At 49.4% G+C, this 27,471-nt stretch overlaps 11 protein-coding genes across 11 annotated transcripts; 6 read left to right on the plus strand and 5 right to left on the minus strand.

Moving 5' to 3' along the window:
• The first annotated feature begins 1,834 nt into the window (after window positions 1-1,834).
• P175DRAFT_0137226 (uncharacterized protein) lies at window positions 1,835-4,483 on the plus strand. The gene is made up of 3 exons (XM_040892409.1): window positions 1,835-2,365; window positions 2,460-4,194; window positions 4,291-4,483. Exons 1-2 carry the CDS (start codon window positions 2,036-2,038, stop codon window positions 4,140-4,142), a joined length of 2,013 nt encoding a protein of 670 aa, XP_040753942.1. The 5' UTR covers window positions 1,835-2,035; the 3' UTR covers window positions 4,143-4,194; window positions 4,291-4,483.
• On the plus strand, window positions 4,484-6,353 carry P175DRAFT_0137227 (phosphoglycerate mutase family protein). The gene is made up of 3 exons (XM_040892410.1): window positions 4,484-4,880; window positions 4,944-5,177; window positions 5,306-6,353. Exons 1-3 carry the CDS (start codon window positions 4,728-4,730, stop codon window positions 6,065-6,067), a joined length of 1,149 nt encoding a protein of 382 aa, XP_040753943.1. The 5' UTR covers window positions 4,484-4,727; the 3' UTR covers window positions 6,068-6,353.
• P175DRAFT_0137256 (putative nuclear localization protein) lies at window positions 6,296-9,469 on the minus strand. The gene is made up of 3 exons (XM_040892411.1): window positions 9,196-9,469; window positions 8,871-8,990; window positions 6,296-8,640 (listed from the first exon to the last, which is right to left on the minus strand). Exons 1-3 carry the CDS (start codon window positions 9,296-9,298, stop codon window positions 6,713-6,715), a joined length of 2,151 nt encoding a protein of 716 aa, XP_040753944.1. The 5' UTR covers window positions 9,299-9,469; the 3' UTR covers window positions 6,296-6,712.
• Window positions 9,470-12,067: 2,598 nt separating this feature from the next.
• On the plus strand, window positions 12,068-13,025 carry P175DRAFT_0473708 (uncharacterized protein; the record flags this gene model as incomplete). Its single annotated transcript, XM_040895182.1, has 2 exons — window positions 12,068-12,710; window positions 12,819-13,025. Exons 1-2 carry the CDS (start codon window positions 12,339-12,341, stop codon window positions 13,023-13,025), a joined length of 579 nt encoding a protein of 192 aa, XP_040753945.1. The 5' UTR covers window positions 12,068-12,338.
• Window positions 13,026-13,838: 813 nt separating this feature from the next.
• On the minus strand, window positions 13,839-17,081 carry P175DRAFT_0499081 (uncharacterized protein). Its single transcript, XM_040896654.1, has 3 exons — window positions 16,825-17,081; window positions 16,011-16,736; window positions 13,839-15,945 (listed from the first exon to the last, which is right to left on the minus strand). The coding sequence occupies exons 1-3, from the start codon at window positions 16,960-16,962 to the stop codon at window positions 13,981-13,983; spliced, it is 2,829 nt and encodes a 942-aa protein (XP_040753946.1). The 5' UTR covers window positions 16,963-17,081; the 3' UTR covers window positions 13,839-13,980.
• Window positions 17,082-17,608: 527 nt separating this feature from the next.
• P175DRAFT_0499085 (S-adenosylmethionine synthetase) lies at window positions 17,609-19,259 on the minus strand. Its single transcript, XM_040896655.1, has 3 exons — window positions 19,012-19,259; window positions 18,840-18,867; window positions 17,609-18,778 (listed from the first exon to the last, which is right to left on the minus strand). The coding sequence occupies exons 1-3, from the start codon at window positions 19,123-19,125 to the stop codon at window positions 17,778-17,780; spliced, it is 1,143 nt and encodes a 380-aa protein (XP_040753947.1). The 5' UTR covers window positions 19,126-19,259; the 3' UTR covers window positions 17,609-17,777.
• Window positions 19,260-19,870: 611 nt separating this feature from the next.
• On the plus strand, window positions 19,871-21,261 carry P175DRAFT_0555227 (putative signal sequence-binding GTPase GPN3). Its single transcript, XM_040900617.1, has one exon. The coding sequence runs from the start codon at window positions 19,930-19,932 to the stop codon at window positions 20,845-20,847; it is 918 nt and encodes a 305-aa protein (XP_040753948.1). The 5' UTR covers window positions 19,871-19,929; the 3' UTR covers window positions 20,848-21,261.
• On the minus strand, window positions 20,952-22,431 carry P175DRAFT_0499086 (Apq12 family protein). The gene is made up of 2 exons (XM_040896656.1): window positions 22,008-22,431; window positions 20,952-21,927 (listed from the first exon to the last, which is right to left on the minus strand). Exons 1-2 carry the CDS (start codon window positions 22,021-22,023, stop codon window positions 21,419-21,421), a joined length of 525 nt encoding a protein of 174 aa, XP_040753949.1. The 5' UTR covers window positions 22,024-22,431; the 3' UTR covers window positions 20,952-21,418.
• Window positions 22,432-23,200: 769 nt separating this feature from the next.
• Window positions 23,201-23,713, minus strand: P175DRAFT_0507388 (uncharacterized protein; the record flags this gene model as incomplete). The annotated part of the gene is made up of 1 exon (XM_040898264.1): window positions 23,201-23,713. One exon carries the CDS (start codon window positions 23,711-23,713, stop codon window positions 23,201-23,203), a length of 513 nt encoding a protein of 170 aa, XP_040753950.1.
• A 339-nt stretch (window positions 23,714-24,052) lies between these two features.
• Window positions 24,053-24,731, plus strand: P175DRAFT_0555229 (uncharacterized protein; the record flags this gene model as incomplete). The annotated part of the gene is made up of 2 exons (XM_040900618.1): window positions 24,053-24,063; window positions 24,121-24,731. The coding sequence occupies 2 exons, from the start codon at window positions 24,053-24,055 to the stop codon at window positions 24,389-24,391; spliced, it is 282 nt and encodes a 93-aa protein (XP_040753951.1). The 3' UTR covers window positions 24,392-24,731.
• A 1,062-nt stretch (window positions 24,732-25,793) lies between these two features.
• Window positions 25,794-26,785, plus strand: P175DRAFT_0473722 (uncharacterized protein). The gene is made up of 4 exons (XM_040895183.1): window positions 25,794-26,045; window positions 26,108-26,242; window positions 26,307-26,393; window positions 26,448-26,785. The coding sequence occupies exons 1-4, from the start codon at window positions 25,814-25,816 to the stop codon at window positions 26,573-26,575; spliced, it is 582 nt and encodes a 193-aa protein (XP_040753952.1). The 5' UTR covers window positions 25,794-25,813; the 3' UTR covers window positions 26,576-26,785.
• Window positions 26,786-27,471: the final 686 nt, after the last annotated feature.

A 27,471-nucleotide genomic window follows, 5' to 3' on the forward strand; every position in this document is an offset into this window, starting at 1 on the left:
TTCACTGCAGCGCAAGTGCATTCCGGCACGTGAACCAGGATGTGAACAGCGCGAATCTTTCCGAGTTATAGAATATATCTTGGGGTACTAGATTGATATGGAGGGAGGATTCTACTACCTAGGTATACCAAGTGCCTATAATCGGTTCCGGGCTAAAGGATCGCAAAGAACGGTTGATGGTGAATGGATTATAGGCAGATGGAATTAGACTCACAGCAAAAGGCGGGAGATGCATGCATGCATCAACCGCTTTCTTCATTACTGCGACCACTTGACGAGCGCATATGATATCCCGAACCTAGGTACATCTCTTCTCGCTGACTTGGAGAATGAATGTTGCGTAACATAAAAACTTGGCGGCAGTAACGAAGTTTTAAACAGGATGGACGATCAAGTCCGTATTTTCCGGAGAGTGGAGGAAAGACTGACGGGATCTGTCGACTATTGAATTTAGTGGGGCTTGGCTGATTGGTTCAGAATCCAGATTTACTAAATGACAGGCAGCCTGGAGATCTGTGCAGGCGGATCCATCAATTTGAATTCCATCTTCTTTCCCTTTCTCAATTGAAATCCTTATCTAGCTATCTACATAGCTACCTAGGTACCTGTCAGTATAATGATATATATTTAGATCCTTCATGATAACCAGGAAAAATGGAATTACTCAATCAGGAATGATCACTGGACGGGGGACCTTGGCGACGGGGCCGAAACACTAACCAGATCTAGAATATGTAGTGCGGTGGCTCCACATCTCTTATCCATGATCTGTTCCGGGTTGACCAATCAGAACATGAGAACAACGCTCCCGTGATCGATTCACAATCAAGAACCAGTAGGAAGACGCGGTAAAGCCCCTCTTTTTTTTTTTTTTGCCTCCCTTCAGAGTGAGACAGCGATCGAGTTCTTAGTTTAGGTACGAACCTGAACCGTACAATATACTACGTACCTAGGGTACCTGACAAGTGCTATCCCTGACGCACTAATGCAGGAACTACAAGCTGTAGAGACCAAGTCATGATTCCAGTTTTTCCTATTAATTCATCAACTCTTTCCACTACGCTCATCTGCCATATTAGATATATAATATACAATACTCATACCATATAATCAATGGTTGGGATATCTATGTCGATAGAGAGTACCTAGGTACCTAGGTAGGTTAAACTAGGCAGAAGAAGGTTAATCCCGGTCATCACTGTCGCCACCCCCTCGAATAGAAATTAGTAGCAGAAACCGAACCGCTCAGGCGGGACATGACACTGTAATGTATTACCTACTAGTATCTTCAAGTTCTTCACTAACCTCTACCCTCTGTTCAAAGCCTATATCTATTATCAAGTACCGTGGAAACTCGGTGTGGAGTGGCCCGTAACTTACCAACAATTACTCGTAACTCGTACTGACGCCATACTTGAACTTTACAGCTGTACAGCTTTCCACCCTTTTTTTCTTCTCTCTCTTCCTTCTTCTCTCCTCCTCTTTCTTCTCTTTCTTCCTCTTCCTCTCTTCTCCATCTCACTCTCACTCTCTCTCCATCACTCTTTTTTTTTTTTTTTTTTTTTACTCTCCTTTTCCCTTTTTTGTTCCCCTTTTTGGCTTTTCTTTTTCTGTTTCTTTTTCCTTTTGTGACTTTTTTTTTTTTTTAGATATTTTTATTTTCTTTTTTCCATCTTGGATCTTCTTCTACTTAGTCGCTCCCTTTCTTTTTCCTTATTAGTCCCAGCTCTTCGGACTTCATACCTTCCATTCCCTCTCCACGACTTTTTTTCTTTAAACATACCTTCAATCAACTCGTTGACTCCAGTCTCTCTCTCTCTCTCTCCTGCTCCTATCCCTCTTGTATCAAGTTCATAAATCACCCCAAGTCCTTAAATCCGACCCCCTCTCCTCCATCGAATAATATACTGTCTCCGTTCCTCATCCCAAGTACCGTTTGTCTCGCAACACTAGGTCAACTGTCCTGAACTCCATTTCATCGATCGTTCCTCCCCTCCTTTCTTCTCCAAGCCATCTCGGCTTTCACATCATAGCCATGAACTATTTACACCATCCATATCCTTTTGCCAGCCATGCCGCTGTCCCAATGGATCAGCCTGTGGCGTACGACCCAGCAATGGCCCATCCATCGATGATGCACCCAATGGACGGCTACCTCTACCCTCATCCTCCGTTTGATATGGTCGACTTTTACCACCAACCAATCATGGACTATGAAGAATATGCCGAAAACTTGTCCCGCCCCAGATTGACCAAGGAGCAAGTCGAGACGTTGGAAGCCCAGTTTCAGGCGCACCCTAAACCCAGCAGCAATGTCAAGCGGCAATTGGCAGCCCAAACAAACCTGAGCCTGCCCCGTGTTGCTGTACGTGATGTGATAGATAGATAGATATATATATATATATATATATCCTTGTTTTCCCCTGTTCTCCAGCTAACTGTTGTTTTTCTTCGTCTAGAACTGGTTCCAAAATCGACGAGCCAAGGCAAAACAGCAGAAACGACAAGAAGAGTTTGAGCGGATGCAAAAAGCAAAGGCCGAGGCCGAGGAGGCTGCAAAGGGGAAGTCCAAATCGTCGGATTCCTCTGCGACGGAAGCCAACGAACCCCAAAATGATACAACCAAAGATACCCCCAAACCATCAGAATCCTCGTCGGATGACCGCCCACAAGCTTCCGCTCCTTCCCGATCAAAGCACCAAAAGACCCGAAGCGAATCGGCCCGCGAAGCCACCTTCGCTTCGCTCCAGAGGGCTTTGAATGCCGCGGTTGCTGCCCGATATGCCCAGGATGAAAAGACTGGCCTGCCCGTCACCCGTGCAGACGGATCCGTCTCCCCAACCACACTACCCGTTAGCATCAAGGACAGTGCAGATGTCTCAAGTGAAATGAACACCTATTCCGAGTGGGACCCTATGGACCAGTCTCCACTAACTTCTGCGGGAGAATCCCTCGCTGTACCGAGTCTGGACAACGCACAATTTCAAGCCACTGCAGAGGACTGGTCTCATCACACCAAGTCGCTCTCCGGCTATCGTTCAACCAGTGATGCCGAGGCTCCGTACAATGCCATGCAATATGCACTGCAGGCCGATGTGGCTGTGACAAGGCGAGGCTCATCGGATGAACTTGCCGACTCTCTGGAGGGTATTGGAATCAACACCTCTCACGCCATGTCGCAGCTCGGAAATTGCACGGACAGGGCTTCCTGGAAGGAGGCTAGCAAGGAACTTGATATTGCCGCACGCCGAAAGCGACCAAGGCCGGCCGCTATTGGTACTGCTCGATCGTCTTCAATGCTCTCTGGGGCGGCGATGTCGCCCACAACAAGACTTCCAAGCTATGGCACTGTGAAGCAGTCCAAATCTGCCCAGAGTCTCAACTCGCGGTATGCGGGGGTCCGAAAAGCATCCGCTGCGCAGCGTTCGCCGCTGAACCTGTCAACCTTTGCTGAAGCTGGCGCCCTGACAGCGTCCAAGGCGGAAATGTCCACCATGCTACAGCCAGTTACGACTGGTTCGCTGGCCCCGCCTACCCCTCTAACCCCCGAGGACCTGCACCATCTCCTACCTAACACACCTAGCGATGGGTACAGTCTGTCAGCACAGCCTACCGCCACGCTTTTCCCTCCTACTCAGCCTATGCAGATCAATATTGCGTCCCCTCCTGCAACCCCATTGGCAATGCCAATGATTTCTCCTTATCAATATCAGAACGTCGCTCCCCCCATGTCCGCCCCTGCTCACTACACGTCTTTTCCTGACTATGCGTGCGATGGCGGTTCGCTGACCGGGCGAAGCTGGACTGAGGCCACATCCATGCCTTCTCCAGAGGCTTCGTTCCAGGGCCACTGCCAAGTGCCGCAGCATGACATGACGTCCATGTCGTATGAGCCGGCGATGGAGCACAGTGTCCATTCTGCGGATAGCGTGACGGGATCTCCGTCGTTCATGTACGCCGGCAGCGAGGCGGATATGCACACACCATCGGGGTCCTATGCCGGGGACTCCAAACGCACAGAGTTCGAGATCATGGAATTCCCTGATCAAAAGGAGGCCCATCGCTTCGTTGCGCGGCAGCTTCCTTCCCACAAGCCGAAAGCCTACACGTTCGCCAATAACCGGACCCCGACCAACTTCTAAGTGGGACCGGAAGGATACCTAGTCGGGCTTTACGTCCGATGTGCTAGATATTGTACTTCACCCCAGCGATGACTCCGGGGCCTGTGTGCCCGGGACTTTACATATTATTGGACTAATTCTTTTTTTTTTTTTATTCTTGATTCCCAAGCATATTCGTTGGTGTCATTTTATGGTGTTGAGGGTCTGCATTGTGAACTGGGTAGCGGTCTGGACATAGGAGGCTTGGTTGATTGGCCGCGTATATTACTACCTACACTAATACATAAACTATATAATCGGCCGACGTGGTATTGAGTCATGGCTATACATAATTTCGGGAAATCCCATACCTTGTCTACACTCTCCAGCCGTCGTCTAATATCAAGGAATTAACGGGGACCATTTGATATTAAAAACTAGAGCGTTAGTTCGCACGTGGGAAGCTGGTAGGCGGAAAACCGCAGCCGCTTCAGAGGGGGAGGTGGTTCTGCAGGGAGAATTTACGGAGAATTGACGCAGCTATAAAATGCAGCAGTTTTCCGCAGCAACGGGTTCTTGTTAATCTGCAGAGTGTAGCTCAGAACGACCGTTGACTCTCTCCGCAAGATGAAGTTCGCAACTGTTGGCGTTTCTACCGTGTTGGGGCTGGCCGCCGCCGCCCAGGCGTCTCCTTCGTCCTCCTCGTACACCAACTTTACCGTGATGCACGGGTACTTTCTGCAGGACGAGGAATCCACCAACCCCTCTACCTTTGATTATGTCAGTATCTTACATGAACCACCCGAATATATATATCATCTAACGAGGAAATCAAAACCCCAGACGCAAGAGAACTTCGGCCTCATTAACCGCACCTACGAAGTCGATGAGGTCAAGCAGCACCACAACCACAAGGAACACAAGGACCTGACGCAGTGGGAGCGCTTCTACAAGCAGGTCAAATACTTGAATGAAAAGGCCGCCGATAACGTGGAGTACAAGGTTTTCTTCTTTGGCAGACACGGCGAGGGCTACCATAACGCGGCGCAGAGCTACTACGGCACGCCTGCGTGGAATGTACATCCCCCTTCTCCTTCTCCTTCTCCTTCTCCTTCTCCTATCTCCTTCCCCTTACAAGAACAAGCATTGAAAGAAAGAAAGAAAGAAAGAAAGAAAGAAAGCTAATATGGAATGGGAATGACAAGTGCTACTGGTCCCTCCTCACCGGCAACGCCACAACCAGCTGGGCGGACGCAGACCTCACCCCAGCCGGCGTGAGCCAGGCCCTCGTGGCGCACGACTTCTGGGCCTCGCAGATCGAAACCCAAAAGATCCACCTGCCGGACTCGTACTTCGTCAGCCCGCTGACCCGCACCCTGCGCACCGCGAACCTCACCTTCGCGGGGCTCCCCTTTAAACAGGAGCACGCGGCCAAGTTCGTCCCCGTGGTGAAGGAGCTGATCCGCGAGGAAATCAGCCTGCACACCTGCGACCACCGCCGCAGCAAGTCTTACATCCAGGCCCTGTTCCCGGAGTGGGAGATCGAGCAGGGCTTCACCGAGGACGACGAGCTCTGGAACGGCGTCACGGGGGAGACCGACGAGGCGCAGGACCTGCGCAGCCGTACCGCCCTGGACTCGTTCTTCTTCCTCGCTCCCAAGGAGGAGAGCAAGAAGGAGGACAAGGAGAAGAAGAAGCACCAGGGCTCCACCGGCCTGTATGTTTCGGTGACGAGTCACTCCGGGGAGATCTCCTCCATGCTGCGGGTGCTGGGCCATCGCTCGTTCTCGCTGAGGACTGGCGCCGTCATTCCGGTCTTGGTCAAGGCCGAGAAGATCCGCCAGGTTATGCCGACTACCACGGCGCCTTGGGCTGTCAGTGCCCACTGCACTGCGCCTCCGGTGACTTCGCTGGCTTCTTGCGTTTGCCAGTCGTCGGCTGCTCCTGTCACCACCATGTTGTCTTAATTTGCCCCCTTTTTTTAAAAACAAAAAAAAAAAATGGAGAGGTTAATTAATGTGTAGTTAGTTATTGGAGTGAGAAAGTCTTTTGGGGGGACTTTCTCTTTGTTCATATTGACAGAAGAAATGTATGCTAGGCTAGATAGATATTATAAAAATAATGATTGCAATTTTCCTGCATACTCCCCAAGTTATATAGACACAATCATGATACCGTACTGAGAGGAGAACCACATGCTAAAACCATAGATAATGAAAGAACCCCAACAACAGAGGACGGACGCCTTCCAAGAAAGATCCCATCTCCATATTATCTGACCCCAGTCCCTCTATTGCTGACATAGGGAGAATGCACCACGTCGTGATTGCCCGTTGCTCGGCTATTCCAAGAACAGATTCCCAAGTCCCCCGAAAGAAACCAAAGTAACAAGTTAAATGAAAACATGATCGGGTATAACAGGGTATTAAAGGAAATGCGCAAATTATCATTAGCTATCCTCCTTGGCCAGGTAATGTATAGCACAAATGAAAACGCACAACTGGGAACGCGAACAAAAAATAACCCCACAGCCGCCTCAACTCCCCATCCCATAAACGCCATAAATATTCTGGACAGCACCGGCTATGAAACTGTTGTTAAACGAAACTTGCTTAATAGGTTGACCACCCAGGTTGGGGATGCCCGGGTTGCATCGGCCCCGTCGGAGGCCAGCCGGGAATCGTCCCCGTTGCGCCCATTCCCATCGCCATGCCTGGCTGCTGGGGAGCCCCAGTCATGAATTGCTGACCACTAGGCCCATGAGCCGATGGATACATCGCGCGTGCAGTGGGCATTGCAGGGTATGGAGCAGCAGTGCCCCCGGGAAAGCCCATGGCCGCCATGGATTGCTGCTGAGGCGCCTGCGGGTGATGCATTTGGAATGCTTGCGGCATCTGTGGCACAGTTGGGCGGCCTTGGTTACGCGGAGACTGAGACGGATGCTGCGGCAGATTGTGAACGAGAGGAGAAGGAGATTGTTGTTGAGCCTGTGACTGGGCTTGCTGCTGCTGCTGCTGCTGCTGCTGCTGGAGTTGACTCGCGTACTGTTGCATCCCCACGCCCTGGGGTCCGGCAGCCAACAGAGGTGAAGGCTGGGGGGGTGGCTGGCCCCACAGCTGCTGTTGCTGAGAAGGGTAGCCGTAAAGTCCGGCCGCCTGTGGTGCACCAGCCAGAGCAGGATTGGACCGTTGGTGCATCAAATCTGGGCGGACTGGAGGCATGCCTCGAGCAGGCGACTGCGCCACAGCGGGCTGTTGGTGCACGACGGGGGGCTGGAATCCAGCCTGGTTAGGCATCATTGGGGCTTGCTGGGGGATCAGGCTGGGTTGGACCGGAGTAGAGCCCAGCACGCCAGCATTCGATAACCGCGGAGACTGCAAGGGCTGTGCCACAGAAGCAGCAGTGGGCTCCAGTTGCCCGGGCTGCGACTGAGCCGCAGAAACCGGCGCCTCTCGCTGCTTGGCGTAGAAATCCTCTAAACCCTTCTGACGGAAGCTACGCTGCGAGGACAGAATCTTGTTGAACTCTGTCGTATGCGTGGCTTGGTTGAGGATTTCAGCGGCCGAGCTGGGCTGGGATCGGTCCTGGTACGGCTGACCAGTCAGTTCCTGACGAGGTCGAGGCATACTATTGTATTCCCTCAAACGCGGATCATCCGTCGTGGTGGCCATGTGAATCATGGGAAGTGGCTGAGCTAGTGAACCGCCCGAGGCCCCTCCTAGGGACAAATTGCTGGGCACCGTCTCCAGAGCGTTACTGTATATCACATCGCCGTGGGTCAGGGTGGGTAAGACACTGGCCGCATTCGCTGCCTCTGCGGCAGCCTCGCGGGCTTTCGTGCCGCCCGGGCGTTTTTCACCCGCGAGATCATCCTCAGTAAAGCCTTGCTTACGGGCTTTGCTCTCCCAGTAATCGTCACGCACACGTCGCCCGTTGATGATGACCCGGCTGCCGAACTGACGGAACATCGACCGGGCGGACACGATAGCAATCTGACGCGAGCGGTAGGAGTATGGAAGAATATCCTGCGCGATGAGATCATCCTTTTCGATCTGGGTGGCGATTATCTTATGTAGTGAGCGATTTTTGTTGAAGAGAAGATAAGAGTCCCTGTATCCCAGAACTCGCGCGCATTCCGTCGCCAGCATGAAAAGCTTTTTGCCGCGCAGAGGCACCGTGAATGTTCGACATCTGTACTCCCGGTCGCCCTGGAGATAGCCGTTGCCATCCACTTTCTTCTCACCGGAGTCATCAAACTCCTTGGGAATGTATTCGTCGCGCGCCTCGTTCAGTTGATCGGTGGTATGGTCTCTCACGGTGGGGAGGGCTTTCACCAGCGGGGCCTTGGTGGGGGTGGTTTTGTCCGGAGGCGACGCTAATGGAGGCGAAACTGCCGCGTGTTGCGGCAATGATTGAGATTGCATCCGGGGGGTTTGTAGATGGACGTTTGACGCAGTTTGGTCGCTGGGGGCTGGGTGCGGTGGTCGTGGTGTCTTTGGGGGGCGCCCTCGTTTCCGACGGCCATGGTCATCTGCAACTACTGCCCGAAACGCGTCCCATCAGTTAGCCATATTCTAATGTTGCAAGAGGAAAACTAGGGGAAAAAATAAAAAAATAAAAATAAACATGTGTATGCGTGTAGTGCAAGAGTGAAAGGCTATCAAAAAAAAAAATAGTATCTAAAATGAGACGAAGCGGCCCGGGAGGCCGCCGTTGCTTCTGGGATAATCCCCAAAATGAAGCGCACGAGACCCCCCGACGCGCACATACCGTCATCATGGTCTCCATCTGCGCGGGAATGTCCGCGTTGATCCGGTGTACGACCGCGCTTGATACCACGGGGAACGCTGGGATCTGTTGCTCCATACGGCGGAGTTGGCAGAACAGAGACTAGCAGCCGGGGGTCAGTTTGGGGGGTTGTCGCGACGGACAGACACATATGCAAGTGACGATGAAAGAAAAGAAAAGAAAAATTTTTTCCCAAAAAACCCTCCGGCCACCACTCCAACCGCGACTCCAGTAGTGAAGGGATTTCGTTCCAAGGATGAAAGAAAAAGAGACGTGAGAAACGGGACAGTAGATAGGGCAGACATACCATTGTTATTCAACGCAGCAGGGTTAATGGTGCCCGAGCCATCAACCAGATCCCCCCCGATCCCATTCATCGGAGCGGAAACGGAGTGGGAGGTGCCATACATGGCGGGCCAAGGACGTCGCAAGGCCGCGGGCTGGCAGGTCACAGAGAGACGAGCGAGGTGACTAGGGACGGCAGCGAAACAAGAGGACGGAAGGGGGTGACGATACAAGTGGTCCTCACAACAGGTTCAACGGCAGACGGGTCGTGGTTTGCATGCAGAGGTAGTAAGACGGGAGCAAATCAGTAGCAGAGCTGCGACAGGTCTTCGGGGATAGGACTGGGTTGTGGTGGAATACTGCTTGAGAGAGAGGAGGGGGGGAAGGATCCCGTTAAGTAAGGGGTGACTAAGCAACCAGTCTGCGCGAGAAAAACAAGCAGACCGTTCGGGCAAAGTGTGGCTGGTGATGGAAAGTGCCGACCACCGCCACATGAGGCTGTTCCAGATGGAGAGAAGTCTGTCAGCGGGGGGCCTGGAGGAGGAACCAGGGCAGGATTTGGTTTTCCAAGGTTCCCTGTCCTGCAGAAAGCAAAGCCACCCAGAACTAATCCTACCACTACTGTTGTAACTAGTAGTCGCGGTAAATAGTACGAAGCAGCAGCAGGAAACGATTCACAGCTTGCCACTGGTGAAACCAATCTCAGTGGGGACTCTCCAGACAGGGGAGGGGAGAGGTGGAGTGGGGACGAAAGTTGAAGATACGGAGGAGTCGAGGACTGGGGTTGAGACCATAAAAAGGGAAGGAGGGGTAGAAAGGGAAAGAGACCACACACAGGTTAAAGAGAAAAAGGGGAAACAAAAAGAGATGGATCAAGATTGTCAGGATGGGGGGGGGGGATGAAGAGTAAGAAAGAGACGGGAGGAGGGGGAAAAGAATGAGATGCAGCCAGGAAGAGGTTGAGACGCCACGTGAGCGATGATTGGCTAACAAATCCCAAGTTGCTATCTGCACGTATGCTTGGAAGGAATATCTTGATCCATGCCGCAGGATGGAATGGGAGGAATCTGAGTAGATGCAGCCACGGATAATTGCGGGAGGGTTGGGTAAGGAAGGAAGACCGATAGCCCTAGGAACTCAGTTGGACGGGATGAATCGAAGGAATCGAAGTCGTATGAGGGGTTGATATGAGTGCTACCCTTGCCGCACGTAGGAGCATTGCGTACGATAGCTTTGGCTGGCACAACGTGATAAGCATCTCAGATACATCAACATATCAATTCGCAGGAACAACCTCTCCCGCATGTTTTAGATTGAATCAAAAAAGAATGCGAAAAAGGGCTGTAGTTCTGTTGCGCAGATGACATGAGAAACCGAGGTCACTTGAGCGGGAACCAGGTATACTACGATCAGGGCCGTGGATGGTTGATTCTAAGTAACCATTACAGCTAGACAAACCCTTGAAAGCGATTAACAGAGGTCTGACAATGATATTCAAAACCACCAGGTAGGGACTGTCAAAGTAACCTGCAGGTCAAGATTCAAGCCAGATTTCCCCTCTTCTTGAGAATGAGTCAATTGGTGATTGGGTGAGAGTGTCTTTGTCCAACCTGGAAAGTTAAATCATTGTCTAGGTTCTTGTCACCTATAGTAGGTTGTAGTAGGTTGTAGTCAAAAGAGAATTAAAGACATCTTTTGCGCTTACCAGGTATTATAACCTGACTTGTGTTGCATCTCTGGTGACCCTAATCACAGCATTTAGCCAGTCAGAATGAGATGTTTGTTGAAAACTCCGAGTAAATATGGAGGATTCATGCAATTACCCGAGTATATAGATCAATACTAACGGGAGATGAGACCAATATACCCTCTTAATTTCTCCAAGTAGAATTTCCCCCATCTTCTATCTACTTGTATCGCATTCCAACTTGTAGTTCAATTCCAGCAGTCAGGGTATAGTTATTGGGTCAATGAATCAGCGATGATTTAACCAGTAAAGTTAGGTTAGTCATTCTATATGGAGAGATATAACCTAGTCTAGATCTCCATGAATAAGATATCATGCAACCTTTACTCAGATACAAGACAGTTAATGAAACAAAAACCTTGTTAATATGAAGTCATACAGTGGCTTCTGACTACATCATGACCAGCCATGACATAATCTAGTGAGTTTTTGAATTTGATACCTAGAATAGGTCCGATTCAGAAACAATAGATCAACAATGGCATCTAGATCCATCCATGGATGTATTAGCAGTGTCGCTGTGATACCAGTTGATCATTGTCGAACTTGCTTTCTAGCGAATACAGTATTATGTATATTGGTTCACAATAATGTATCGAAGTAACCTCATCCGCGCTAGTCCCAGATAGGCACTGACTAACCGGCCCAGGTGACCCCGCAAAAACTGGCCAATCAAACTCGGAATCCCTTCGCTCGTGATTTGGACTGATATGAGAATAAAACAAGAAGGATATATATATTTATATATGTATTGATATATATATTATATATATTTATGTATATATTTATGTATGTATATATATTATTTTATGATCAGACAATAACTTCAGAAAAAGGCCTTTGAACATTCCATGGCTCTGCCGCCAGACCCGGCCCCACTCCCTGGTCAGCTGGTTGTTCGGATTTTGCGTGTGGAGTGGAATCGATTCTAGCCAGACTTCCAGAGTACTACTTGATTATTATCCTTCTTCCTCTGAACAATATTCTACTCTGTATTAAATAAAACAAAGACAACTGAAATACAAAATCATTCTGAAAGAAAGAAAGAAAAAAAAAAAAAAAAGAAAAGAAAGAGGTCCAGAAGAGAAAAATCTGGGAAAAAGTTCCCCAAGTCTAGACCCGAACCTTGGATTCTCCGCTTGCAGAGTCTGACCCGGCTTTCTCTTTTCGGTGTCCCGTGGAAACGCTGGCCAGACCACCAACAAAAATAATCACGACTTTGCACGACTCACCTCCCAATAAGAACCGAACCGAACCTTGTCTCGATTCTTCTTCTTTTCTTTTCTCTCTTTTCTCTCTTCTCTCTCTTCTTCTCTTCTTCTGAGTTGGTTCAAGGTGCACCCCAGCAGAATCCCTCTCTCCCGTCGACGGAGTACATCTCGAGGCTCTATCCTAGCCCTAATCAAAAATCAACCCTAATGGCAGTAACCACAGCCATCGTCGACATTGTCCCTCCATCTCCTGCCCCTGCGCTTCTCCCCTCCAATAAGTCCTCCATGAATAAGCGCTGGCCCCCCCTGGCCGACAAGACCTCGCTTCCCTACAGACTCACCACCCTCTCCAAGCAAAAACTCGCCCGCGAAGCCACCGCGCCAGACCCGGATATCCGCCGCTGCCTGGGCCATTTCCGTCTGCACTGCCGCTCTATGGAATGGGCCCAACACGATATGACCACCAAGATCAACTCGTTTGAATTGGAGGATGACGAGTCCGAGTCCGAGTCCGAGGACGACGAGCCGCGTCCTATCCGGCGCCAAGACGCTCTGACGGCGGAGACTCCTACGGAGAATGTCTCTCCTGCCGCGGCCGCTCAGACGCAGCCCAAGCCCGAGCCCGAGATGACGACAACTCCCACTCCCACCAAGGACAATTCTACCACCATCGTGGTCGTGGTCCAGGAGATACCCGCGGAGTCGACTCCAGAGCCGCAGCAGGCCCAGGCCATCCGCATCCACTTTGAGGTTTCCCCGCCGCCGTCCTCGGAAGAAAGCGAGGAGAAAGACGGGCTCCTCGAGAAGGGCCGGAGCTGTCTCGAGAAGACCGTGCAGCGCAAATCCTTCTGGCCGTCTGCGGGACAATGCATGCCCGTTCGCATTACAGGATAAGCCTGGAGAATTCTCTCTTTTGGAACCTACTCAACTCGACTCGACTAGTCTACACTCTCAACTTAATCTCGACAATCCCCCTCCCCCCAACTCCCTCATCAAGGACATCCTGGGGCACCACCACATCTAATCCAGCCCTCCCTGCCCATGTAACGAATTCACGAAGTCCACGAATCTTGTTAACCCTATTATTCTCTTTCTCCACTATACTCTTCCTACTCCCTTACTTATTATTATTATTATTATTATTATTATTATTACTATTATCTTCTACCCTATTATCTTTTACTTCTTCTACATCTTGTCTTTTTCCCTTTTTCCCTTGGCCCTGACCCTGATCCTGACCCTGACCCTTCTCTACCCACGCATTATATTATACAAGGACGGAGCAGAGCAATGCTCTCACATGTTTTTACTTTTACTTTTACTTTTTTTTTTTTTTTTTGGATATTCTCATTGTTATGGTTATGGTTGGTTATGACATGACATGACCTACCTAGCTTGGAGTTGGCATGGACCTGGGGTTTTGAATAAATTAGGGGGGGGGGGGGGGGGGGGTGTCAGTCAGGTCTCGCGGATCCAAAAAAAAAAAAAAAACAATAAAAGCTTCTTTTTTTTTTCTCCTCTTTCTCTTTCTATAGCATTGTGTATATATATATATATATACATGAATACATCATGATAGATTGAAAGAATCAATTTTTGTTTGCTGTTGCTGCTTTACTCTAGTAGTCTACTAGTCTACTAGTAATAGAGTAGTAAGTTAGGGTTTTGATTGAGTCATTACATAGTTATTACTCACACAGTGAATCCTAGTCTTATTATATATTATATATACTAGACGTATACATGGTAATCAGATCTATTTTACATCACTCATCATGTCATGTCATATATAATCAACCGGACTTGCGAGGAAGAGAGAATCCCAAACCCCGCTAATGAACTACACAAACTAAAGAATCAAAGAATCGTCATCATCCCAGCCCAGATGCGCGTAGATGGATTTCTCAGGCGTCACCGGCACCACTGGTCGACCACCACCGCTGTGAAATAAGCTCCCTGCACCGGGTTTGGGTGGGGTCTCCAGCACCGTCGAGGACTTCACTGGAGTGGCTTTGATGCCGGAGAGCGAAAAGAGAGGCGGGGGAGGGGGTGCGCGCGAACGAGAGGCGTCGAGGTGCCTGTCCACGTCTGCGTCTGCGTCTGCGTCTGCATCTGCATCTGTGACATTCACGTGCCGTGCTGCGACTGGCGTGCATGGGCCGTTTGCTAGAGGCGGAGCTGCTGGCCGGCGAGGGACGCGAAAGAGATTCCCAGTGCCAGGGAAGCTGGGTGATTCAGCCACGTTAAGCCCAGTAGCGTCGTTGAGGGAGTTGGGTGGCTGCGCTGGGCGTCGGGACGGCGTTTCCTGCACCGCACCCACATCGGTAGAAAGCGACGCGCCCGAAAAGGAACTGGGTCGGACTGTTGATCCCGGGATGACCTGTGGCTCTCCGCTGAACGGCGAGGAAAAAGATGTAGACGATCCCCGAGCTTTGGGTGACGATCGAACTAGGCTTTTGGGCAGCGGCGGGAGACCAATGACAGCGTCCTTTTTTCGACTTCCCTTGGGCGTAGCCATGACCTGGACCCCTTGCTGAAAGGGGTTTCGCACTGGGTTCTTGGGCTTCCTGGAGCTGCCGCTGGTGGTCAGCCTCTTGTCCGCATCGTTGGCAATATCCTGGGCCACGAGTTCGCGGTTTGGCTTGCGAAGGGCGAGGATAGCCGCGTCCAATTCTTTCTTCTGGTCCGCAAGCAGCTGTACCCGCTTCAGTTTTGTCTCGTGCTGACGCGCTACGGCAATCAGATCCACCTCTCGGTTTTCTGCTCGCTTGGCCTTTTGTATACCTCCCCGCACGCTGGTGCTAAGCACCGGGAGCAGTGGAGCCAAAGAGTTTCGACCGGCTTCGGGCTGTGACGAAACAGTGTTAGAGCGACTGAGACTGGGCCGTGATCGGCCCTGAGAGGCCGTTTGTTCGTTCGTCGTTAGGTCTGTTTGCAATGTACGTCGAGGATGTTTCTGAGAGGAGTGTCGCTCGATAGCCGCGCCAGGTTCTCCCCGAGATATCTTCCTTGACGAGGACTTGGCAAATGGCGACTTGGTGCCGACCGAAACCCCAAGTTTCCGGGTGATCGACTTACACCGGTCTGGCAAACGGGAGGCATAGAATGGAATGATTACTTCCGTGCAGAAGTCTCGCATTGCATCATTCCCCGCCGGCTTGCTGGACGGTGGGTTGGACCCAGAGTTGGCTAGATCGGAGATAGCCGTATCCCCAAAGCCTACCGCATGCCAAATACAAAGCCGATCGAGATGGAGTTCAAGTATCACGTTCAGGTCCTGAGGCTTCTTGGTCTTTGGCCTTGGTTTCGGAGGATTTTGGTCGGAGGTTGTTGCTTCGATGGAGACTGTCTTTGCCGCATCTGTCGCTGCGGCCTCCAGCGCCATCGCCTCCAGGATGAGAAGAATCTGGAGCTGGGTTTCTCGTAACCGTAAGTCAGAAACATGTTTCTTGAGTTCTGCCTCCCTAGACGTTTCAACCAAAGCACCAGTCTCAGTCAATGGCCGGTTCTTCCACCACTGCCGGATAAATTGATCCTCTTCAGAGTATAGTCCGTTCTTTCCTAGCGTTTTCTTCTTTTTCTTACTCTGGCGCTTCTTTGGTCCTGCCATTTCATCATCGGATACCGCGAGCATGACGTCTTGGATAATTGCGGGAAGAGTTTCCCGGTACTTCAAGTCCATCTTCTTCACTGGCAAAATCGCTTCTCGGTAAAACTCGGTGAGATGGGAGCTTCTGTAGGAGCTAGACACGGGAGATTGAAACGCAGCCCGACAGCGTGGTAAAGGACCTTTAGCAAAGTACGCTACAGATGCCTATATCACGTTAGTGGAAATGCATAGACAGAGCCTAAAAAAAAAAAAAAAAAAATCAAACTAACCTTAGAGACATAGAGAGCCTGCAGATACTGCTCTCTCAACCCATCTAAGAGTTCCTGCGGAGACTGCGCCGCGGGGCAAGGGTCTTCACCCATTTCCTGGGCCCCCACAGGCTCCGTATGGTGCTCTTGAGTTTCTGGTAGCGCAGAGAGCATCTGATGAAGGTCGCAGCTGGAACTTCTATCCATCGGGTCTGTTGGGGGCATATCTTTCACCTGTGTCTCATGACGCTCCATCAGGTGCGGAGTAACCCCAAAGGCAAAATTGACCTTAACCCTTTTTGTAGCGATTTGAGCATCGAGGTTAGGAGCCGGATCCTCGATCTCTGCAACTTGCCACCATCCACGAGGACAGCCGGCATTCCTCCCTTTCAACGGCGTACAACGTCCTCCTAACCCTGCGCTGACTGGGCGACTGGACGCCTTCACCGCAACACGGATATCCCCCTCTTCCACGCCGCGCGCCAATTGGGAAAGGGCGTAAACGCCCTGCTTGACTCGCTCAATTGCATACAATGCTCCATCCGTGATCAATCGTACAACCAGGACTATCGGCTCGACCGGGGGGTTCGACTCGAGGACAGGGATATTTGCCATGAACAGACTGCCGGACTGAATCGGTGACGATACCGATGGAATATCCAACCAGTCAAAGGGGAGTCGGGTCCGAGGGAGGACAGCAATCGGCTGGAGGACAAATGGATCATCTGATAGTGACGCGGCGTGGGCCTGTTTGGATGGGGCAGCAGCAGTTAGCGGAATCCATCCAGGGAGAATAAAACGCAGGTCATGTTAACGTGTCGGAGGTAAATCGTACCCGGATCACGATGTTCTGGGCTTCAGAGTCATCCGTAAGATCGCATATTTTGCGCTTCCTCGAAATCGGAGGAGCGGGATCTTGGAGTCGGTTAAGCGGGATATGTTCGAGGACATTGAGAGATTCACGCGAGGCCATGAACGCGTCGAGGGCTACTCATACATTCTGTGATTGGGAATAGGCGAAGAAAGTCACGTCGAATGTATAGACATGTAAAGATGGTCTGAGAAGAGAAAGATGGCGACAGGGCTCAATTTTAATGCAAGAAGTGAAGAGTGAGCCTATGAAGGACTGTGCAATCAATTATTGGTGACGCGACGGCAACGCGTCAGTGGGGGGGGTTTGGTGCCTTGGTGCCTGAGATAGAAGCCTGGACATTTGATGGCAACTAAGAATAGACTAGAGATATCAATTTTCATGGAATGAATGCATAACTACGGTACAAGAGGATTGGTAGAATCTTTTTTTTTTTTTTTGCAATTAATGCAAGTGGTATTCATTACTCTATATTGCTAATGTTTAGATTAGCATGCAATGGTGGTGGAGGGATTAAACCCCTATGGGTGAGTTATCACCACCGTCGAAAGCCTCTCGGACACGTTTCGTCCAAGATGCGCGCGTCTGACATCAAGTCAAGACGCAGAGCATGGAGGCTTATGTGTTGAAAACTATCGCTCCCAAAAAAAAACAAACAAACGCCGATATACATCCCTCCCAGCCGATGAAAGTGGTATCATGTTGAATTTATCCTCGCCAAACCCTGGTCTTTTGCAAACGACCATGCAAAAAAGAAAAATATTCAAGACATTAAAAAAGGAAACAGAAGCTGCTTTTTGTTTTGACATGTCTATGCTGCTGCTCTGAGTTGTTGAAACAAAGCAAGGAATCATTACATTCGTAAAGAAAGCGAAGAGAAAGAGGTGGTAGAAGTAAGGAGTCCTAAGGCACAGCGCTTAGAACTTGAGGGCCTTGGGCTTCTCCCAGGAGAAGTCCTGGCTGGTGAAGTGGCCGTTCTTGGCGGTCTGGTAGTAGATGGGCTTGGCCAGGTCAAGCTCGCGGACGATGACACCGGGACGGAGGTCAAAGTTGTTGCGGATGATCTGGACGAGCTCGTCGGAGGTCTTGTCAGAAGTACCGTAGGTGTCAACATAGAGAGACAGAGGCTCAGCAACACCAATGGCGTAGGAGAGCTGGACCAGAGCACGGCGGGCAAGACCGGCGTTGACGAGGGACTTGGCGATCCAGCGACCAACGTAGGCAGCAGAGCGATCGACCTTGGAGTAGTCCTTTCCGGAGAAAGCACCACCACCGTGAGCACCCCAGCCACCGTAGGTGTCGACGATGATCTTACGGCCAGTGAGACCGGCATCACCCTGAGGACCACCAATGACGAAGCGGCCAGAGGGCTGGATGTGGTAGACGGTGCGGTCGTCCAGAAGCTCAGCGGGGATGACCTTCTTGATGATCTTCTCCTTGATAACGGCACGGAGCTCCTCGGTGGTCACATCATCGCTGTGCTGGGCAGAGACGACGACGGTATCCACGCGGAGGGGCTTGACGGCACCGTTGTCGTGAGCGTACTCAACGGTGACCTGGGTCTTGGTGTCAGGGCGGAGCCAAGGGATGGAGCCGTCGTTACGGGCAGCCTTCATGGCAGCGTTGAGCTTGTGGGAAAGCAGAATGGTGAGGGGGAGGAGCTCTGGGGTCTCGTCGGTGGCATAACCGAACATGATACCCTGGTCACCGGCACCGAGCTTCTCAAGAGCCTCATCGTAGTGGAGACCCTGAGCAATATCGGGGGACTGTTGCTCAATGGCCACCAAGACGTTGCAGGTCTTGTAGTCGAAGCCCTTCTCGGAGTCATCGTAACCGATGTCCTTGATGGCACCACGGATGATCGCCTGGTAGTCGAGCTTGGCCTGGGTGGTGATTTCACCGAAAACCATGATCATACCTGTGCAAGGGGGGGTTAGCGGGTGGGGAAAGACATGCAGATTCGAGATAAGAAAACATACCAGTCTTGGTGGCGGTCTCGCAAGCGACCTATGCAGATTGTTAATCATCGCCCAATTGAGTTTATCTGCAAGTTGGGCAAGAATTCTTGCGGAGATACGAGCCGGTGTGCAAAATGAAGGGGGAGGGAGTAAGGTGGCAAGAACGGAAGGATCCAAATTTTAGGTTCCGTACCTTGGAGAGAGGGTCCTCAGCGAGACAGGCATCGAGGATGGCATCGGAGACCTGGTCACTGTAGAAGAAAAAGAAGTCAACATACAATTCCCCAAAAGGACACGTTTCGAACATTCAGAGAGAGGAGAAGAAGAAGAAGAGCAAGCGGTCACATACGCAATCTTATCAGGGTGACCCTCTCCGACAGACTCGGAGGTGAACAGGAAAGTTCCAGTCTTGGGGGTGTTGGCGACGGAGCCCATTGTGAAGGAGAAATATGGAATTGAGTGAGGAGGATAGAGAGGAGAGTAGAAGAAGTTCAGATGAGAGAAAAAAGTAGAGAGGTGTAGAGAAGAGAGAGGGGGAGAGTGAGAAGAAAAAGGAGGAGGGGAAGCGAGAAGAGGAAGAGAAAAAGAGGGGGGATTTGGGGCTGATTGGTGGCCGCTTTAATGTGATTCCGATGGCGCAATTCTGTCTCTCCGGCGGTGAACCGGGGCAGAAAGTTTGGTGGAAAGAAAAGAAAAATACCCAATACCAATACCAAATACACGAGATTCCGTACAGAGAAAGACCGAAGTCCGAAAACCCAGCCAAAAATAAGAATCTACCGGAGTAATAGCTATTTGTTATGGGGGCAGAGTCCGGGTTAACGGGGCCGAGTATTTCTTCCCTGTTTATATTATTTGATAACTATACTCTGTACTACCTGTATGTAGCTATGTAGCCACTGGTTGAGTAGTTGAATTGGTAGTGGATCCTCATCGAGCGGAGTAGAGAAAAAAGAAAGAAAAAAAACCCGAATAATTCAACCCCGCGTACGTACCTGCAAGGACCCCCCATCCTCACACTTATCCCAGTCATCTTTTTTCCCCCTCTAGAGAAAAAAAAAAAAAAAAAGAAAGGGAAAAGAAAAGAAAAGAAATAAAGTCCTAAAAAAAAATGTCGAAATTCGGAGTTCTAGTAATGGGACCAGCCGGAGCAGGGAAAACCACCTTCTGCAACGGAATTATCCAACACCTCCAAAACACCCGCCGGAGCTGTTTCTACGTCAATTTGGACCCAGCCGCCGAACACTTCGAGTACACTCCGGACCTGGACATCCGGGAGCTGATCACCCTGGAAGATGTAATGGAAGAGCTCGGGTTAGGCCCCAACGGAGGCCTGATATACTGTTTTGAATTCCTACTCCAAAATCTGGATTTCCTGACGGAGGCCCTGGACCCGCTGAGCGAGGAGTATCTCATCATCTTCGACATGCCCGGTCAAATCGAGCTATACACACACGTGCCGCTGCTCCCTTCACTAGTCCAGTTCCTGTCTCGGGCTGGGCCTCTGAATATTAATCTGTGTGCGGCTTACCTGGTGGAAAGTACGTTTGTGGTGGATAAGGCCAAGTTCTTCGCGGGGACGCTGAGTGCCATGTCGGCTATGTTGATGCTGGAAATGCCCCACGTGAATATTCTCACCAAGATGGACCAGGTCCGCGATATGGTTTCCCGGAAGGAATTGAAACGCTTTGCGCGGGTGGATGTGCAGCTGCTTCAGGATCCAGAGCATCATGAGGAGGCGGAGAAGGAGGAGGAGGAGGAGGGGGAGGCCCAGCATGCCACCGTGGCTATTAACCCCATGTCCAAGGAGTCGCTCATGAGTGGGGGGTCGTTCAACCGGTTGAATCGCGCGGTCGCGCAACTGATCGATGACTTCAGTATGGTTTCTTTCCTCCAGTTGGATGTGCAGGATGAGGATAGTGTGGCGGCTGTGCTGAGCCATATCGATGATGCCATTCAGTACCATGAGGCCCAGGAGCCCCGGGAACCGAATGATACCCAAGAAGTTGACTGGGAGGATGCTGATTGAGCGTACACCGAGAGACTGAACTATTGACTACGAGATAGACACATCTCTCACTCTCTCTCTCTCTATACCTATCATCTACGAATGGATCTATTCCATCACTCAATTTCTGCACCTGTCGTCTCTACACATACACACAAAACTCGAAGACTCTATTCAAACCGAGAATAAATCAGAGACGATTTACTGAGAGGAATAATGCAAGTTAGGGACAGAAGCTGAAGATAACTATTATCTTATCTCCCAGCGTGCCAAAGAGAATGGATGCACATGTAGCACCCCCTCCAAAAAAACAACATAATCTAGTCATCCAGCTAATATGAATATAACCATTCATGCACACATACACACACACACACACACACGTCATAAGAACAGTCGTAGAACCCTAATCAAGGTGTATAAATATTTCCCCATCCGACCAAAATTCAACACGCTCGTATAGAATAGAATATACCAATCCCAACGCCGACAAACAGACCATGAGTAATGCTGATAATAGGTCGACCAACCCGACCAAGCAAGCGCAAGGGAAACAACTAAGCCCCGAGACCCGAGGAGAACGACACAGGTGTTAAGAGTTTCGCCAGAATTTCTGCGTGTAGCCATTACCTTCCGTGGCGGGTGGCTCCATGCAAGTCCAAAAGCGATCGACAAACGCCTTCAGAACGCCCAGAACCCATCCCAGATCCTGCGCCGACTTCTCCAGGCCGGCCTGGTACACGTAGAGTCCCAGGGAGATTATGGAGGCCCACCAGAGCAGGCGCATCACGAGCGACACCCAGAACATCACCATGCGGCGGGCGTAGTCGAGGATTTTCAGGGAGAGCAGCAGGACGACGAGCAGGACCAGAACAGAGACGAGATCCGGCATGGATGCGAGGAGAGTGGCGGTGGGTTGCACGACGTAAGGGTCAACGTATGTCGAGCGCAGGTGGGCGAGAGAAGGGTCAAGGTAGGTGGTTTGAAGACGGGTGAGGGAAGGGTCGAGGTAAGTCGCGTGAAGATGGGCAAGGTTAGAGGCAATGGGAGAGGAGGCAAGTTGTTGAATAGTTGGATGCTGAATGATGGAACTTATTGATTCTAATGGGGTTTCCGTCAGTGAATACCTCCAACACCTTGTATTATTATTATTATTAAAGCTTTGCGCTGTGGGAACTTACCTGGGAGATAGTCCATGGTGGTGGGAATGTGTACTTGGATGAGGAGGTGTGCAAGAGAGAAAGAGAATAGTTGGGTTATTCAAGACAGCTAACGATGAGCATATTTATCTGTCAAGAACAGTAGGATCCTTACGGATATTTAAAGAGATCAAGGGCAGTTAGTTTCTTTGTATGTACAGAAGATCACCAAGTTGAGAGAGGACAATGAAGGAATGAAGGAATGAATAGTCGAGGAGGTTGAATGAAAACAAACAAAGCAAACATTTGCTTTCATGGCGGAGTCTGATTTGTACTCTGCACCTTAGGTTAGGTAGGTAAGAGTTCCTTTCCTGGTCCAGCCCTATCCTGCGGAAATCGGTAGAGAGGAAGGAGGCTCCCGTGGAGCAGATATGGGTAGTTATTTATCAATAATGCATGATAGGTTTATGCAATTCATCTCAAAGATCAGACATACACGGAGTATTATAGGTACCTAGGTACTCTCCTGTAGACCCCCTGTCATGTGATGCCAAGACCATTAATAATCTGGTTAATCACATGCAAGCCGTCACTAACTAACTAACTATAAATTCTTTAAACTAAATTGGAATTTTAGGTTTAACTGTATTCAGACGCAACCACCCTTTTATTTTCTTCAGAGCGATTAGATTGAAAGTCTACTTCTGGTTCTGGGAGTATCATCATTGGTGGTGTACTTCATGGCAAACTCTTCTAAATCTCATTTCAGAAATCCTCAGAACGGCGCCCAGGTAACATTTCCACTACCCACTCTTGAAAGGACCTCAACTAAGAGCATTAGACCAGCATAAATTGCCAAGGTTCAAGTCTGATCAGCTTGTTTTCGTTGATGAGTTTGGCTGTGATAAAGGGGTAGGTAGGACTTTGATCGACTCCATTGGGCGCAACCCAGTCCAAATTTCTAGATTTCAGCAGGGAAGGATCATAAGTGGGAACACCGTTGAGCGTAGCTTCAATTTACAGTGAGGCAAGACTACGAGTCAACTGGTATTCTAAGGGGAAGATTTCTAGGCTCCTTTGCTGTCTCAACGTTTATACCTTGTCGTCTCCAACAGTTCCTCTAACCTATGGAGGGCACATGAACAAATTGGATTGACCTTAACCTAGCATCCCCTTAGATTTCTCCAGATAGCTCAAAAGTTCAATATTTCACATAGGCAAGCCAAACCACAGGGTTACCAATCCGAGTAGTACGACGACGTCTCCTCTTGTTCGTCCAGCCTCTGGTTGCATATCCTATCCGCTTGCTCATTCTGTTCCCTCGGGATCCACACATATTGCACGTCTCCCTGCTCTTTTAATTCATCATCAAGTCGAGAAGCCTCCTCAATAAGATCTCGATTTGCAACCTCATAGCCTTGAGCATTGATCCATCCGTTTCGCGTCCACTTATAAATCCAATCCGTCATACACCCAATCGCATACCTGGAATCCGTATATATCGTGACATCCAGGTATGGATTCGTGTTCAGTGAGTCATACTTTTGGAGGGCCATCTCGAGTGCAAGAATGATGCCGGAGATTTCGGCCCGCTGGCTTGTGGGTGCTGGATACGACGGTAGTGATTTTCTCCAACTAAGCGTTCCTCCGGACCTTTTCTCCAATACGGCGGCGGCCGCACCTATTGCTCCTGGTTTTCCGTTGCGTCTGCAGCCACCGTCGGTATAGAATTTCATGATGTAACCCATCTTAGCGAGCTAGGCGATGGAAGCGACGGTTCGGTTTTGTGCTGAAATATGTACGGGGGAGGTGGTTCCATGTTAGTATTTATATACAACGTTTTTTTCGCATCTATCTCCAGCATGTCCCACCCACCTTGTTGACGCGTTGTTTTCAGGTTCGAGCTTCCTGAAAGATGAAGTTGGATAGTTTACTACCGATAGCAGGGTCAGATCCAACTTAGCCCCTCTTGCGGGAAGGGGAGTTGGGAACTGAGTTATGGTTAAGCATGTCAACCATCTACAGATCAACAGGGGGCAGCCGGCGGCACATGTATAATCGGGAAAATAGTATTGCCGAATTCCGACATGTCATTGAAGTCATCAACTATAGTTGTTACTGCCAGTTTTGAATGATTCTTACACATAATACCCAGTAATGTTCCAAAATCTTCTTCATCCTATCTCCAGCCCGTGCCTTCTCATTCTGTTTTCCCAGCAAAACTGTATCGATTCCAAGTACGCCCCGAGTCACAACTTTTTGACAAGAAGTTCGACCGGGATGATTTGGAATGGAACGGCGAATCTGTATTGCCATACAAAATGGCTCTTTTTGATCTCGAGAAATTCAACGATTCTGCCTCTTCTAGACACATATTGAAGGTAACATATTATTGGGTTATGGATAGAGCGTACCTCGGATTTTGATAAGCCAGGTCCATTAGTTATCCAGATATTCTAAATAACTCGTCCGTACTTGGAGCCTGGTAGCTGTATTCAACATCAGCATACCTTGGTTTTGTGAGATAGTTGGGATTCATATTAGAATAGCTTTAGAGAGTTTATGTTCCTAATATAAGCTGTAATTATACAAGAATGGCTGAGATATCCGAAGTGTCGTGTTCGCTGCTCGGCTGTTGAATACATTATATGTACATAAAAAATAATGATCCAAGCCTCTGAGCTGGAACTTCACTACTTCCTTTTTCACTACTCAGTTCTTTACATTAGTTAAAGGTGATTTCTTGGGTTCCATGACCAATTGCTTCTCTTGACAGGAGAAATCAGCTTTATTTGGTGGGGAATGAGTCATAACCACGTACTAGTTAACTTAGGTATATAGCGCGTATGGGTTCACCAATAGGGAAGCATGTAGAGCATTCAAGTTTCAGGCTTCTGGGGGTTATGATATCTCACTCCTGATCTTATATACAACCTCCGTCACGGGGGATCTTTAAATAATATCCTGGGTAAACTAGTATAAAGGACCTAGGAAGGTAATATCACACCATTTTCCTATGAGAATAGGAGAAGGTTATCTGGAAATTTTTTTCTGGCCGCCAAATATAGATATCGGCGCCTAGATTACAGCCTATTATACCTCGCTCTTGCGACCAGGTCCATGATTTGATGTGATATCCAGGGGTTCATACTGATGATCCCTACTTACTGTTTGATTGTTGTTTGACTTTGTCAATTTGATTGGCTGCTGTTGAATTAAAGACTTCAGTGGTTAAGCGCTATTCACAGAGTTTGCGTCTACGACCCACACCCATATCGCGGGTGAGAATCGAGAGGTAGTTACATATATATACCGCCATTCGTCCTCCGTCCTCGACCAGCTCTTTCTACCCCAAAATATCAACACCAGTGGCCTTTTTAACTGTTTCTTATAAGGAATATTCATTTACCCTCTAACATCTTAGAACTGAATGCGAGGATTACAGACTTCTTGGCTACGAAAGGAGAACGTCTGACTAAGGAGGAGTGGCTGGAAAAATATCCTGAGGTGACTGAGGAGTCGGCATAACGTAGGTGAGGGAAGTCCGTGGATCGATCGATCTATCATAGAGCGTTGCCTCTTTACTTTGAAATTTCCAGACGGATTTTCAAGACTCGTACGTTCGTTATTATTTGTATTGTATTCCATTGAAAGTTATTCGCTCTTTGTTGCTATATCAAACCTTGCTGTGGGGAGGTGGTGGTACCGAGCAAACCCCAAATGTTTGCATTATTTGATACATATGTAATCGGTAGAATAGTGTTTCCGAATTCTGACACCTCAAAAACTGGCGGACAAACAGAAAAGGCATTGGTGACTTGAATGATTCTTACACACAATACCCAGCAATGTTCCGAAATCTTCTTCGCCCTATTTCCGGCGCTTCTGCCCACTGGCAGAACCGCCGGGGCCTATCATATGTGTCGTCTCATTCTGTTTTCCCAGCAACGCTGTATCGATTCCAAGTACGCCCCGAGTCACCACTTTTTGACAAGAAGTTCGATCGGGACGATTTGGAATGGGAAGACGGTATAGAAGTTGCCAACGATGGATTGGTCTATCCCAAAATATCTATGGATGGTATGCCTCTTATCCAATGTTTTCCGGGGTAGGCAACTTAGACCACCAACCATACCACACAGTTTCAAACGGGGCACTCTTTATGCCAAATACCCACTTGATGCAGGAATTCACACGAGGGTCATATGACAATTACATGGAAGCCGTAGACAATGGCCAGCCTGCAGGCAGACCCGGCTACCTGTCCATCTCGAAAGGTAAGCTAGAAGAGGCTTGTTGGTTGGTTATGTGAGAGCTGGATACCTAATAACTCCGCCAAAGGAACGGCAATCCCAAAATCCTTAACCCTTTACCGAGAGCGAGATTCGCGATTTACCCTTCAGCCCTCGCAGCCTATGACTTTGCAAGGTATGTCGCGTGTATTTGGAACATTCTTGAACCATCGCTAACTACGCAGCCTAGCTCTCAACGAGACTCTCACCGATTTCTATAGCAAGTTTTCCACGTCAACGCCTCCAGGAGAATGGCTGGACAAGAATCCCTACCACGAAGCCTTTTTTGATAATTCTGAGGAGTGGATGGATCTTTAAATGATTAGCTGTTGATATCCCACGTCTGTGTCTTGTCCTTCCAGCGACAGACACAGACCGGGTACGGTGGAAGTGATCTAGAAGTGTACGACTACGGGTTTTTGTAATGTTGTTACTTGTATTCATGATGAGGTGGCAGATTCCTAGTCAAACACCATCGTCCTTGCGATGCTCTCGAATCCAGTTTTCTAAGGGAAAGGCACATTCAGCATTTCATTCCAGAGAATACAAACTCTGCCGTAATACGTCCCCCCCCCCCCCCCCCAACTGATGAACAAAGAAGGAGAGTCCGAGTCCTCTAGAATTGAACCCTGAATATCAACAAGTAGTTACGAAACAACAACGCCTTGGAAACCCCCTTTCTCCGCGAGGCCAAGGCAACGAAACAGCGGCTGGCTGGAGAGCGGAGACGTCGTCTGTCTGGATTGCAGATGCGGCGAGGAATCGCTTTGTCTTTTTGGCAGCTTGCAAGCTGACCAACTAACTAGTTAACCAACTAACTAACTAACTAGTTAACTAGTTACATAGTTACTTCTCCCGTGGTAACCAAGTCGGTTTCAAGGAACGCCTCAGCGGGCAACTTACTTGTTACCAACCAGCTGTTGATCTAACTGACGATTAAACTAACTATCTTAATTATATTATATTAGATAAAATTGAAAACAATATAGGAGTTATTATAAGTTTAAATTATTTATATAATTTTACGAGTTTTCTCTGGTAGGTAGCCCATAAATCCGACAGCCCTGTGTGATACCAGGCTCCGTCAGTAGGAGCTTCGTCTAGATAGATCATAGGTAGGATGTGTTATATACAACCATGAAGCGCGGGAAACGTCGTGGTGCTCGTGACTAGCATATATACACTGCGCTCTGGGTGCTGGTCAACCAGCCGAG

Source organism: Aspergillus ochraceoroseus, assembly GCF_002846915.1.
Source record: "Aspergillus ochraceoroseus IBT 24754 chromosome Unknown P175scaffold_2, whole genome shotgun sequence".
Taxonomy (NCBI): domain Eukaryota; kingdom Fungi; phylum Ascomycota; class Eurotiomycetes; order Eurotiales; family Aspergillaceae; genus Aspergillus; species Aspergillus ochraceoroseus.

What these genes read in the sequence shown, in the direction of transcription:
- P175DRAFT_0499081 (XM_040896654.1), bottom strand. Translation starts at nt 16,962, where the DNA reads ATGGCCTCGCGTGAATCTCTCAATGTCCTCGAACATATCCCGCTTAAC. An exon ending in CCCAGAACATCGTGATCCGG is followed by an intron (nt 16,737 to 16,824) that starts GTACGATTTACC and finishes CCATCCAAACAG; the next exon opens with GCCCACGCCGCGTCACTATC. An exon ending in AGGCTCTCTATGTCTCTAAG is followed by an intron (nt 15,946 to 16,010) that starts GTTAGTTTGATT and finishes AACGTGATATAG; the next exon opens with GCATCTGTAGCGTACTTTGC.
- P175DRAFT_0137256 (XM_040892411.1), bottom strand. Translation starts at nt 9,298, where the DNA reads ATGTATGGCACCTCCCACTCCGTTTCCGCTCCGATGAATGGGATCGGG. An exon ending in TGCTGCGTTGAATAACAATG is followed by an intron (nt 8,991 to 9,195) that starts GTATGTCTGCCC and finishes CCCGGCTGCTAG; the next exon opens with TCTCTGTTCTGCCAACTCCG. An exon ending in AGATGGAGACCATGATGACG is followed by an intron (nt 8,641 to 8,870) that starts GTATGTGCGCGT and finishes CGTTTCGGGCAG; the next exon opens with TAGTTGCAGATGACCATGGC.
- P175DRAFT_0137226 (XM_040892409.1), top strand. Translation starts at nt 2,036, where the DNA reads ATGAACTATTTACACCATCCATATCCTTTTGCCAGCCATGCCGCTGTC. An exon ending in TGAGCCTGCCCCGTGTTGCT is followed by an intron (nt 2,366 to 2,459) that starts GTACGTGATGTG and finishes TTCTTCGTCTAG; the next exon opens with AACTGGTTCCAAAATCGACG.
- P175DRAFT_0137227 (XM_040892410.1), top strand. Translation starts at nt 4,728, where the DNA reads ATGAAGTTCGCAACTGTTGGCGTTTCTACCGTGTTGGGGCTGGCCGCC. An exon ending in ACCCCTCTACCTTTGATTAT is followed by an intron (nt 4,881 to 4,943) that starts GTCAGTATCTTA and finishes TCAAAACCCCAG; the next exon opens with ACGCAAGAGAACTTCGGCCT. An exon ending in ACGGCACGCCTGCGTGGAAT is followed by an intron (nt 5,178 to 5,305) that starts GTACATCCCCCT and finishes GGGAATGACAAG; the next exon opens with TGCTACTGGTCCCTCCTCAC.
- P175DRAFT_0555227 (XM_040900617.1), top strand. Translation starts at nt 19,930, where the DNA reads ATGTCGAAATTCGGAGTTCTAGTAATGGGACCAGCCGGAGCAGGGAAA.
- P175DRAFT_0499085 (XM_040896655.1), bottom strand. Translation starts at nt 19,125, where the DNA reads ATGTTCGAAACGTGTCCTTTTGGGGAATTGTATGTTGACTTCTTTTTC. An exon ending in CTGAGGACCCTCTCTCCAAG is followed by an intron (nt 18,868 to 19,011) that starts GTACGGAACCTA and finishes CAATCTGCATAG; the next exon opens with GTCGCTTGCGAGACCGCCAC. An exon ending in CGAGACCGCCACCAAGACTG is followed by an intron (nt 18,779 to 18,839) that starts GTATGTTTTCTT and finishes CCCCTTGCACAG; the next exon opens with GTATGATCATGGTTTTCGGT.
- P175DRAFT_0473722 (XM_040895183.1), top strand. Translation starts at nt 25,814, where the DNA reads ATGTTCCGAAATCTTCTTCGCCCTATTTCCGGCGCTTCTGCCCACTGG. An exon ending in TCCCAAAATATCTATGGATG is followed by an intron (nt 26,046 to 26,107) that starts GTATGCCTCTTA and finishes CATACCACACAG; the next exon opens with TTTCAAACGGGGCACTCTTT. An exon ending in CTACCTGTCCATCTCGAAAG is followed by an intron (nt 26,243 to 26,306) that starts GTAAGCTAGAAG and finishes ACTCCGCCAAAG; the next exon opens with GAACGGCAATCCCAAAATCC.